The 11,412-nt window shown below is 46.8% G+C and overlaps 1 protein-coding gene across 1 annotated transcript in view; it reads left to right on the top strand.

Moving 5' to 3' along the window:
• The first annotated feature begins 2,947 nt into the window (after nt 1-2,947).
• LOC109376671 (zinc finger protein 543-like) overlaps nt 2,948-11,412 on the top strand; it is a 17,215-nt gene continuing 8,750 nt past the window's right edge. Inside the window, exons 1-3 of the mRNA XM_019632742.1 lie at nt 2,948-3,302; nt 5,918-6,044; nt 10,223-10,318. Coding sequence (XP_019488287.1) covers nt 3,270-3,302; nt 5,918-6,044; nt 10,223-10,318 — 256 coding nt within the window. The 5' untranslated portion in view covers nt 2,948-3,269. The remainder of the gene's footprint in view (nt 3,303-5,917; nt 6,045-10,222; nt 10,319-11,412) is intronic.

Here is an 11,412-nt window from a genome sequence, read left to right as displayed (position 1 = left end):
CGGTATTCAAGTTAGCCAGTCCTAAGCTGTTTTCCCTGGCCCTGCCTTGCCTTTCCTGTGGAAAACAACGGCTGTGGGTCAGGCTTTCTCCTCTCCTGCCCCTGACCCATCCTGGTCTTCCCCACGCACGTGGTGCAATGTGATACACCCTGCCTCCCCTTTCTAAAGATCTGTGAATGTAAACTTCAGTAATGACAACCATTTCCAGGTCTGTGTATCTTAACCATACCAGGTTAAACAATTCCTGGGTACATTTTAGAACCTGCAGAGAACATATTACAACCTCCTTATAAAGGCCTGTGAGGCTCTCTAAAAGTTGTCTCCATTTATCTCTCCAACTTGTCTCGAATCTTGAACCACTCTAACCCCTGCTGATGTAGCTCTAGCCACATTAGCCTTCTTGCTCTTCCTCAGACACCCCAGTACTCTTGTCCTAGGTGTTCTCTATGTGAGACATTGTTCCCTCATGATAGGTCGGCCGATAAAGGAGCGCACACAGTCAGGCAAGTTAAGAAAGTTTATTGTAAGAGAAGTGTATGGGCTGAGCAAAGACTGCTACAGCCTGGGCTGAGTCTAAAAGCGACTAGGTGAGGAGGGTTATATAGGGGTGGTGCTGACAGGGTAGCATTGTTTGAACAGAAAAAGTTGACTGTCTGCAGGTCAGCAGCTGAGTTGTGTTTTTTCTGTTATTGCAAGCATGGCTATCTGTCTGCAGGCTCAGGCAAACAGAAACTTTGCTTGCAGCCATGGCTCTATCTACAAGTCAGGGTCTCTGAGACCTAACATTCAGAGACCTAACACCTCAGCTATCCACGTGGTGACTCCTTCACTCCTCAAAGTCTGTGCTCAGATATCAATGTCTGACAGGTCTAATAATTGATTAGTAGACCTAATCAATTATTAAACCTGTCCCAACCACATTACTTAATGTTGCAAAATTGCTTTTGTTCCACTCTCCCACTATTAACTGTTCTTTTTCTTATCTCCATAGCATTACCTCCTTTTAACCATCTATATTGTTTAGGTTTTTTTGTTGTTATGATTTTAAAATTATTGGTTGTTACAGTGAAAGACCCTCAAGAACAGGAATGTACTTTTTTTTAATTTTGCTATATATCCCCGTAGTTTAGAACAGTGCCTGTCAAAAGATATGCACTCAATAAATACTTATTGAATTAACAGGTAAATATCTATAAATATATTTTCAAATTGTTATGAGTGAAAAAAGAGAAATAGAGCAGTGTCATGTTGGGGTGAGGGACCACTTCTAATTGAGAGATGTGGAAAGGCGTCTATGCAGAGGGAATGGTTATATGATCTGATCCTATCACCCTGACCTGTGATGTGAAGTTACTGTTCTTTTTCCATACTTAGTCACTAAGTCTAGCCAACTCAGGTGGAAGGGAATCAAACTCCACTACCTGAAATAGGAATATCTATGTATTCTTTGGAATTCTTAATGAAGATTTATCTCACTTCCCTCTGTGTTTTTATTTAAAAATCAAATAAATATGAATACTTATGATGTGTGCTGTGATTTCCATTGTATACATGAGGGCAAAGGAGAAAGGGGAGGTCAATTCCTTTGTTTGTGACAGTACAGCAGGGTTAAATGCTGTTGACCTGTTCCCATTGTCATAACTGTATGTATCCTCAGTTCATCAGAAGCTGAATTTTATTTTCTCACCTTCATAGTCATTTGAAGAAGAAAAAAAGTCACCGACTGTGACTTCTAAGACTTTTCTTAATATACTTGTTGAAGGATTGTTAATATTCCTAACGTGAATTTTTTGGTTTTTGGTTTGCAACTATTTAATGTTGGGTTTGTCTGGTGTTCACCTCGGTCCATTCCTTTACCTACACTCATTCTCTGTTCGTCTCACCCAGTATCATTATTTAAAATAACAGTGTATGCTAACAACTCCCAAAATTTTATATATCCAGTCACAAACCCTCTCCCAATGTTCAGACATAGGTTGAAATGCATATGGGACACACCGTGGTGTGAACAAAAAAGAGGTTCTAGGTAAAGTAACCTCACAAGGTGATCTGATCATAAATTCCTAACTGGGTAGGTCATGGTGAGTAGTCACACCCTAGGCATATAACTCTTTTAGTGAAAGGCTTATCTTTACCTTAAGCAAGCCCTGCCCATTGTTTCTGTGCATTTAGGTGAACACACCTTTGAAAAGCCTGTTGTCAGACTTACAATGCTTGACCACACTTTCAGAATCCTCCCTCCAAAACGTGACTACTCTCTAGGGAGCACATACTCTTGTTAACCATCCTACAATCCAGTTCCCACCTTGCTGTCTCCCATCTCCATGTCATCTTCCTTACGTTCTCTCCTTAATTCCATATGCATAAAAGCTGCAAATAACAGCATTTTCTCATTCTGTTGAGATCTTGCCTCCAGGCATATCCTATGTGTGGCTCAAATAAACTTCCAAAAAAACTACAGGTTTGGACATTCTTATCTTGACAATGGTCTGGAGTTGCTTTACTCAGAATGTATGAATCCTGTGGAGGTGGCTCCGGGTCAAAGTAGGCACGAGGGTTTGAGGTCTGTGCGTTCTGTAAAATGTCAGGGCGGGACTTCCGGCACCCTCCTATGGGCAGTTATTTAGACTGTTCATTCGTCCGCATCCCAAGTAAGGGGATTCGGAGCGCAGAAGCCAAGTTCCCAGCGTTGATTCCGCGCCTATGTACTCGCCCAGGGCAAAGGCCTTTGCCTCCTGAGCCTCGATCCCTCTGCCCCTTTTCCCCTCAGTTGTGAAGAGGCGGGTCTGAGGCGGCGCTCAGGCTTGGACAGTTCCCCACATTCTGTTGTCTCTAGGAAAATAACTACATTACCCAAGAGGCTAGGAGTCCCTTCTCCCGGGGCAATGACTGCTCAGGAGAGGGGTGTTTCCTGCTGCTCGCGCCGGCAGGGGCGGGATTTCTGGTTCCTTGCAGATGTACGTCATCTACCTGTGCCGGGTCGTGCCACCCGTGCTATAGGGCCTGGAGCAATGTTCTGGGTGAGCTTCCCCGGCCCCAGTAGGGAAGGGGCGCCACGTGAGCGCCCGCCGGGGCCCCGACCTCAGTCCCCGCAGATCTGACGCGACGCCCTGGGCCTCGTGTGCATTTCACACGGGGAAACTGAGGCTCGGAGTGCGACAGTCAGGCGAGGTTACCCTGCTCTGGGCAGGAAGGGGGTGGCGGTCGGCTGAATTCTGGAGCTGCCTCGGTCGCCACCTCTCCGGGCCCCACTTTCTCCGTAGGGTCCCATGATGGCGGCTGCATGGATGGAGCCGGCGCAGGTGAGCGGGCGATGTTTTGGGCATTGCTGCTTCTGTGCTAGTTCCGAGAGGGCTCTTAGGCAGGGTGGTCAAGAAAGGCATTTCACTTCTTTTCTTTTTTTTAAAGATTTTGTTGGGGAATCCGGGGAAGGGGAACAGACAAGTTGCTGTCTTTTTGCTTTTCAGTCTAGTTGTGGAGGACGTGGCTTCACTGGCCCATGCTGGGAATATCATTGTGCTCTTCCCGGGTGAGGCAGATCAGTCTCCGGCCACTGGAGACCATTCACGGTGGCTCTTGGCAGCTCATGTAGGCTGCCTTCCGCTCACGGTAGCTTTAAGGCAGCCACTGCAGCCTTACTGCAGCCTACCTCATCGCAGGTGACTCATTGGCAGCCCAGCTCCAGTAGAGCTGTTGTTCATCATCTTAGCTGTGGAGGGCGCAGCGTCACTGGCCCTAATGTGGGATCCGAACTGGGGCCCTGCTGCTCAGAGCTGGCGTCCCAAGCCAACTCTTAACTAACGCGCCACTCAGATGGCCCGAATTTTTTTTGTCCTTGTTTATTTACAATTGTGTCGTGCCTGTGACACATTTTCAGTCAGTGCGTGCAGGACAAATGATGCTTACTTCCTAAGATCCCATCACAGTTATAAATCCAGCCTCCACCATGGCCTGCAGGTCCCTACCCCATCACCCCCAGCCTGACCTCTGACTTTCCGTTCTTCCCTGTGCCACTTCTTCAGACACACCAACCTGACCATTCCAAGTTCTCATGCATCCCCTAGTCTTTGCCCTTGCATGGGTCTTTTCCTAGGATACTTTCCCTATGTCTTTGCAGGGCTTCCCTCTCACCTTCAGGCCTGTGCTCAGATGTCACTTATATACAACAGAAAGGCCTTTGCTAGCAGTTCTGGCTAAAATGGCCCCTTCCTTGCTTGCCCCTTCCCTGGCATTTTTGTGTAGGAAATCTAGCCAAAAGAAATAAGTGTGTTGAATTTGTCCAGGATGTTGTGGGAGCAAAGAGAAAACAATTAACAAAAAAGCAGAATAGCTGACCTTCATTGAATCCTTGTGGGCTGACAAGCAGGCATAATATATCACCTAATCACTTCCTCAACTCAGAGCTGAGTTCTGTTTTGTACAAGAACAACTTAAGGCTCAGAGAGGTTCAGTTACCTGCCCAATTTCACCTCAATTCTTAAGCAGCAGAAACTAACAACCAGTATGTTGACTACCATAGCCTGTATTTTCTTTACCAGCAAGGGATAGGGAGGCCTGCAGGTGACACGTAAAGTAAGCGCCGAGCAGTATACCTTTTGGTGGTCTTGTCATGAGTGAGGAATATGGAATTTCAGCAAGTGGAAGTGTGTGGACAGAAAGAAGGTATATTGGTTGTTTAAGGAGTCCCCAGAGGACCTGTGGCGTTGCCATGCCCCTCCCTCAGTCTGCTTAGATATGTCCTGGGACGGCTAGACTGTGTGGTCATTTGCTGAATGTTCTAGCCTACTCAGCCAGGACAGACATTGTTCTGTTGTGGTTCTCATCGCTGTAATGCACAGCCTGTATTGTCCTTGGCAACTCCTCTTCCTGGTCCTGAAGCATTCTTTCCTCAGGGATATGTGCTGTCAGGACTGAGGTAGGTTAAAGAAATGATGACCCATCATGGATTCTCCCTGGGAGTCTCCAAGGCACAGAAACAATGGGAGCTGGTCCTGCCACTTCCTAAGCAGGTGCCGCCACCTCAGGTGACTCCTATGAGGTGGGTGATAACGAGTCTGCTCCTTTGCCCAAGTCCATAGAAATATTTTCAGCGGTAGCCAAGATGAATGTAACTGTGAAATGTATTTGCAATACTTCATATCGTCGCTTACTCTGGTTTTGCTTTGCTAATGGAGGAGTGTCAGGGTTATGCAATTAGACCATAGACAGAGAGTCCTGGGTTCAAACCCTACCTCTGCTCGTAAGACATGTAAACTTTGGGTGAACTGGTAGAGCCCTCTGGACCTCAGGTCTCTGAATGGCATGAAGATGATGATGGTATTGACCTCACAGGCTGTGGTCAGTAACCCCAGTATTTCTTTTACAAATGTATATTTTTTAATTCTTATAACCATTATTGCTGGGTGAGAATTATCATGTTGATCTAGAAATCGAGATTCCAAGAAATGAAGTGAGGTCCCCAAATTAACACAGCAGACAAGTGTTGATTTTAAGATTTTGGATTTCCATTTCACTAGGACATCAGAACTGGGGACTTCCAGTCACTTTAACACAGGTAGGCACACAGTGAGGACCAGTGAGTCTCGGGTGCGGTTACTGTAATTATTATTGGCATTATTTTCATTATCATTATTATTCCCCATTGCTGTGACATCTTAGAGTTTTTACCATTCTGTGCCTCACAGTCCACGCAGGATGGTCCTGACCTCATGCCCTCCTCCATTGACTCCCGCGTAGGGGACTGTGCCTCCTGTACTGCTGTGATCAGTGCAAAGCAGTGTCTGCCTCCTTAAGCCTAGCACAGAGCGCAGCTCTCAGGAGGCCTTTGCTCTCTGCCCCTTTTCCATCAAGAGAAAAGGTCTCTGATCCCATCCAACAACCCCAAGACCCACCCTACTGCCTCTATTTGACTTTCCAGATGACTGTGACCTTTGAGGATGTGGCTGTGACTTTTACCCAGGAGGAGTGGGGGCAGCTGGAACCCCCCCAGAGAATCCTGTACCAGGAGGTGATGCTGGAGACCTGCAGGCTCCTGGTGTCTCTGGGTAAGTTCTCCCCACTCTGCCATGTGCGGGACCTGTCACCTCCTTCCTTCTCCCCTCTGGCTCCAGGCTGGTTGGTTGAGAAGGCCTCTAGCCTGCCTTCCCTCCTCCCGACAACTTTAGTTCTTTGCTGGACTCACCTCTTCTTGCCTGGCCTCCTATCTCTTAGCAAGGGTTGGGCAAGAAACAGACTTTACCTTTGGTCACAGCCAAAGGAGAAGGATGTGTTGGGAGAAAGTAGGGGTGTCCTACAGAACCCAAAGGTGCATTCCGGCTGAGATCCTTGAGGGACAGATATAAGAACCTAGAGAAGCATGACTCCTGGGTCTCTTATCCTGGCTTCTCTGTGTGGTTTGGCCTGTGTCATCATCTTTTCACAGTGGATTTTTCTGCTGCAGCTATTTTGCGGAAGGAAGTGGTCATCCAGTCCTTGCTTTCTGAGGCCAACACATTCCTCGTCTCTACTCCTTTCTGTATGTTTATATTGTTTCTCTTCACTTATTCAATTCTCCCAGCATGCTGTCCTCTGCAAGTAAGGAAAATAGGGCCATTTCAATGAGTCCCTCATAAAGCTTAATACATTCAATTTAAAAGACACATCTTTATTGTGGAAAACTCTGCAGTTTATTTATTTATTTATTTATTTATTTATAAATTAGTTTCAGGTGTACAACACAGTGCAATAGTTACACTTTTTACCCCTCAAAGTGACAACCTCCCCCACCCCCAACTCTGCAGGTTTTGATGGCACAAGTCCTCTCTTTTGTGAAATGCTAATAAGTATAGATACTTGATGTTTGTGCAAATGTGTCATTTCGACCAAATCACTGTGTGGAGCTAGCAATTTTTTATTTTAGTGGCTTGTGAAATGCTGAAGCCTGGCGCCATCAAGTCTGCCTCTCTCTGGCCCCTGTTTTCTGAGAATTGAATTCTGCTCTTGTCCCCTCTCACCACCACAGCTCACTTGGTCTGAGGATGCTGGCCCCACACAGGAGTATTCATAGCTTCCTCCTTAGTGTAGCACTTGAAAGTCCAGGGTTGGTCTCAGACCCTTGGTGTCCAGTCCCCACTCTGCTACTTATGAGCTGTGTGTTCTGGGCAAGTTACTGAACCAGTTCGTGCCTCAGCTATTTCATAGGTAAAGTTAGGTGATATAGTATCTACTTCACAGGCTGTTATGAGGGTAAATGGCTCAGAACAATGCCTGGTGATTCCTTGCTATGTGCTTTAGCATTTGTGACTCCTGCTGCTATCATTACTCTTAATGATACTATCGTTGTCCTGGTCCTCATCCTCACTTTGGACTCAGCATTTTCTGGAACAACGTTATGTAGCTTTGTAGTTAAATAGGCCAGATGCCAGACATGATGAGACCCTGGTTTCCATCTTGGCTCAGCCATTCATCATTTCCATGATTTCAGTAAATCATTTTACCTGCCTGAGCCTCAGTTTCTTCATCTATAAAATGGTGCTCATCAGAGTATGTACTTCATGTGGATGCCATAAGGAAATCCTAAAATGGGATTTTTCATGCCCACAGGAAGAATAGAACACTTTGCTTAGGACCAAAAAAAAAAAAAGACTTAGATCAATGAAGACACTTAACCTTGTTCCTTTATGAAAAGACTCAACGTTTTAAACATGTCATTTGTTTTCTAAATTAGTGCATACATTTAATTCAGTTAAAAAAAACATAATGCTTTTAAATTGCTTGGCGAAATCCCTAGGATTTTGTTGCACCCTATAAATATCAGTGTTTTGAGTTTTTTTAAGACTTTTTACAGCAGTTTTAGGTTCACATCAATATTGAAAGTACAGAGATTTCCCATACACTCCCTGCCCCCACATGCACAGCCTCCCCCATGATCAGCATTCCCCCAGATGGGATATTTGTTATAGTTGATGAGCCTGCCCTTGGCGAGTCCCGCTTGCCAGTCGACCAGGGCAGCCTTCTAAACCTGAGGGGGATCGGAGCCAGGAGCTGAGAAAAGAAAGACTCAGAGACGAAAGCTGGGCTCGGGAGGGCCACTTGCCCGCTGAGTGGAGAGACAGTGACCCAGTTTATTGTTTGCTCAAAGCTTATGTTGAGGAAGCAATTTCCTCTTTGTAGGGATCAATTCCATAAAAGGCATTCCTTAGCAATGATAAGTATGGTAAACCGAAAGTGTCCATTAGTCCATAAGTGTTAGCTGGCAACAGGTTAGTCTTTGATTCTTCACACTTGCATTGGCAGAAGGTTGAGCTGTCACTCGTCTCTGGGTAGAAGCGTTTACTAGGCTGTCTCGGACTGCCCACTGCTCACCCTGTCATGGAGGCCTGTAGCTTGCCAGCTTGCTGGCCCAGGATCCCTGACTGTTCCCAGTCAGCTCCCAACATGCACTGACATATGATAGTCACCCAGAGTCCACAGTTTAGAGCAGCATCATCCTTGCTATTGTACACCCTTCTCCCAGGTCACTTAGACGCTGTTAAAACCCCAGCAGGTTATGCTCAATTAACTCCGTAGTTTCTCCTGGAGGTGGGCCTTATTAAGAATGGCGCTCTGGTATATTTCAAAATTGTTTTTTTTCCCCTTCCCCTGCCAGAAGCCCAAGGGGATGTTTTTCTTGTATTTATTGTGGGAACCTGGTTGAGCTCCTAGAGGTAACTCTCATATTTTGAGGACCCTTCTCTGACTCGGTCCCCCTGGAGTTGTCTGCACTGAGCTTCCAACAGTTCATCTCTTACAGCTCAGGTTTCCTGCCCGGGCAGTGGTCCCCTCGCAGTTTCTGGTTATGAATCTGCTCTAGGAAGCCATGACTCCCCGTATTTGCTGTCTGTCTCTGCAGTCTTGGGGGCAGCAGTTTGCCCTGTGTGCTTCCCTCTGTCACTGTTCCAAAAAGAGTTGTTGATTTGTTAGTTCAGTCTGTGCAGCTTTTTACTTGTTAGGATGGAGTGGCAACTGCCAAGCTCCTTACATGCAGAACCAGAAATGGGAAATCCCCTAAATGTTAGTTTTTTACTTACTATTAGCATTAAAAATTCCATAGCAACGTGGCAGATTAATGAAGCACCTAGACCCAGGAGCCACAGTTAGCGAAGTCTTCTCAGGAAGTGACATTTGAGCTGAGACCCAAAGAGCTAGAGTTAGCTAGAAGGAGCTAGGTAGGAGTCAGAACAGCCTTGCAGGTAGAAGGGCTGACAGTGCAAAGGCCCTGAGGTCACAGGGAGAATGGCTCCTGACAGCACTGAAGGATGATCTTGTTCACCTTTCCACTGCCCCATCACCGAGCCCTGTGCTGGGCGTGTGGCAGATGTGAGTGAACATTTGCTTAAGGATGACAGGTGAACCCTGAGCTTTGGCTCAGGATCTGCAGATGAGTTTTCTGTGGTCCTAGCTCCACTGCCATTGACTTCTACACAGAGTCTTTTCCCTCCACATTTGTCAACATGTGTTTGGCTACACATGACACACCAGCTCAGCCTTCACCCTGAAGGAAATTCAGCCTCTCACCTAACAAGAAGCTCAGAGGTGGGCAGGCTCCTGGGTTGGAGGGTACCAGCCCAGTTATGTGTCTTCACTTCCTGTTCTTGGTCGTGATGCTCAGGCTGGTTCCCTCACAGGAGTCTCAGCATGCTCCAGGATGACAGGAGCTGTAGGCACCTCATTCGGCCCTTCCTGGAATAAGCTCTCTTGTTACTCAGAGTGGCTCGCATGGGTCACCTGCCCACCTCAGACTACTGATGATCAGGGCTGTCATCTGTGAGATGACGGAGACCAGGGCTTTTTAATGTACCAGGTGGGTCACCATCACCTGGGGCGTGTGTAAAATGTACTGATGCCCGGGCCTTGCGCAGAGGTTTTGTTTGAATGGGTCTGGTGGCAACCAGGAGCCCTGGGGTTGCTGATGCACAGGGAGCTTGAGGCCTGACTTGGATTAGTTAGAAAGCATCTCTGTGTTGGGATTGTACACATGGAGATAAAAGTGAACTGGTGCGGTCTATGCAGCCAGCACTAACGCCGACAGTCTGGGTCCTAACAATGGTGTTTTCACCGTTGGTTTCCAGATCACAGCATTTTGTTTGCATGGATGGAAACAACTTCATTCCAAGGTCTCCTCCACATCCTGAAGTCACAGCCTAGACTGAGAGGTTTTCTTCTCACCAAAATCCCTATGTCCTCTTTGTTTCTCTGTGAACAGGCTGTCCTTTGCCCAAACCAGAGCTGATCTACCCATTGGAACACAGCCTGGAGTTACAGACTTCAAAGAGAGGCCTCTCCCCAAGCTCCTGCCCAGGTGGGTGCCAACAGCTGGCCAGATGGGGGTCACGGCCACTTGCAGACAACTAGGTGACCACTGCCTCTGCAGTTTGTGGAAATTTTCTTGTGGCCTCTATAAGCTTGGGATTCATGGAGGCTTTTAATCTGTGATCCTTCTCTCTCCCGTTCCAGCCCTATCACACTCTTCGCCACTCCTGCAGGGGAGTTGTTAGGTACGTGTGCATTCTAGGCTCTGTCTGCCTGGGCTTAAGACCTAGCTGACACATAGCAGCCTTGTGGCCCTGGGGAAGTTGCGTGTGATCTTGTCATGCCACTGATATCTCAGCAGAGTTTCATGGCAAAAATAGCCTTCTTCCTGTGTTGCTTGGTCCTCATGCTTACCCATTTATTTACATCTCTCCTGTGCATGGCTTCCCTTCTCACCTCCCTAGGGGAATCGTGCCTCTGACCACAGCCGATTCCTGCACCAGTGTCTAGATTACACCTTCTCCGGAAATCTACGTCTTCCTGTCTTTTCTGCCTCTTCTATAACTTTATCTTTTCTCTACTCAATATAAAAATACGCTCAGGCGGGCTGGCCAAGTGGCTCAGTTGGTTAAGAGCTTGCTCAAGAGTTTGAGCTCTGAGCAACAGCCGTTTGATGCCTGGCCCGAGCTGAGCAGCTGCTGAGCTGCCAGCAGGTGGCAGGATGGCTCAGCTTAAAAACAAACAAACAAACAAACAAAACGCTCAGGCGCTCAAGAGTGCGAGCTCTGAGCAACAGTGGTTCGAGTCCTGGCCCGAGCTGAGCAGCTGCTGAGCTGCCAACAGGTGGCAGGATGGCTCAGCTTAAAAAAAAAATATGCTCAGGGCCTCATGCTTGGGGAAAGTAAATAAAAATGCCGATGCCTCTCTACTGTATTCATACTGGCCTTGACTCCTTTCCCTTTCCTATCGATCTTGAAGAAGTTGTGTCATTCTTGGAAGAGAAGCCTATACATGTGTTCCATACCTCCCATTTACTATTGTTTCTTGTACTTTTTTTAAAATTATTTTTTATTATGAAATACACATTTTTTAGAGTTAGTTTCAGCTGTACAACACAGTGCAATAGTTACACTTTTTACCCCT

The sequence above is a fragment of the Hipposideros armiger genome, unplaced genomic scaffold (genome assembly GCF_001890085.2).
Source record: "Hipposideros armiger isolate ML-2016 unplaced genomic scaffold, ASM189008v1 scaffold_1168, whole genome shotgun sequence".
NCBI lineage: Eukaryota > Metazoa > Chordata > Mammalia > Chiroptera > Hipposideridae > Hipposideros > Hipposideros armiger.
This window is presented reverse-complemented; position numbering and strand designations above follow the sequence as displayed.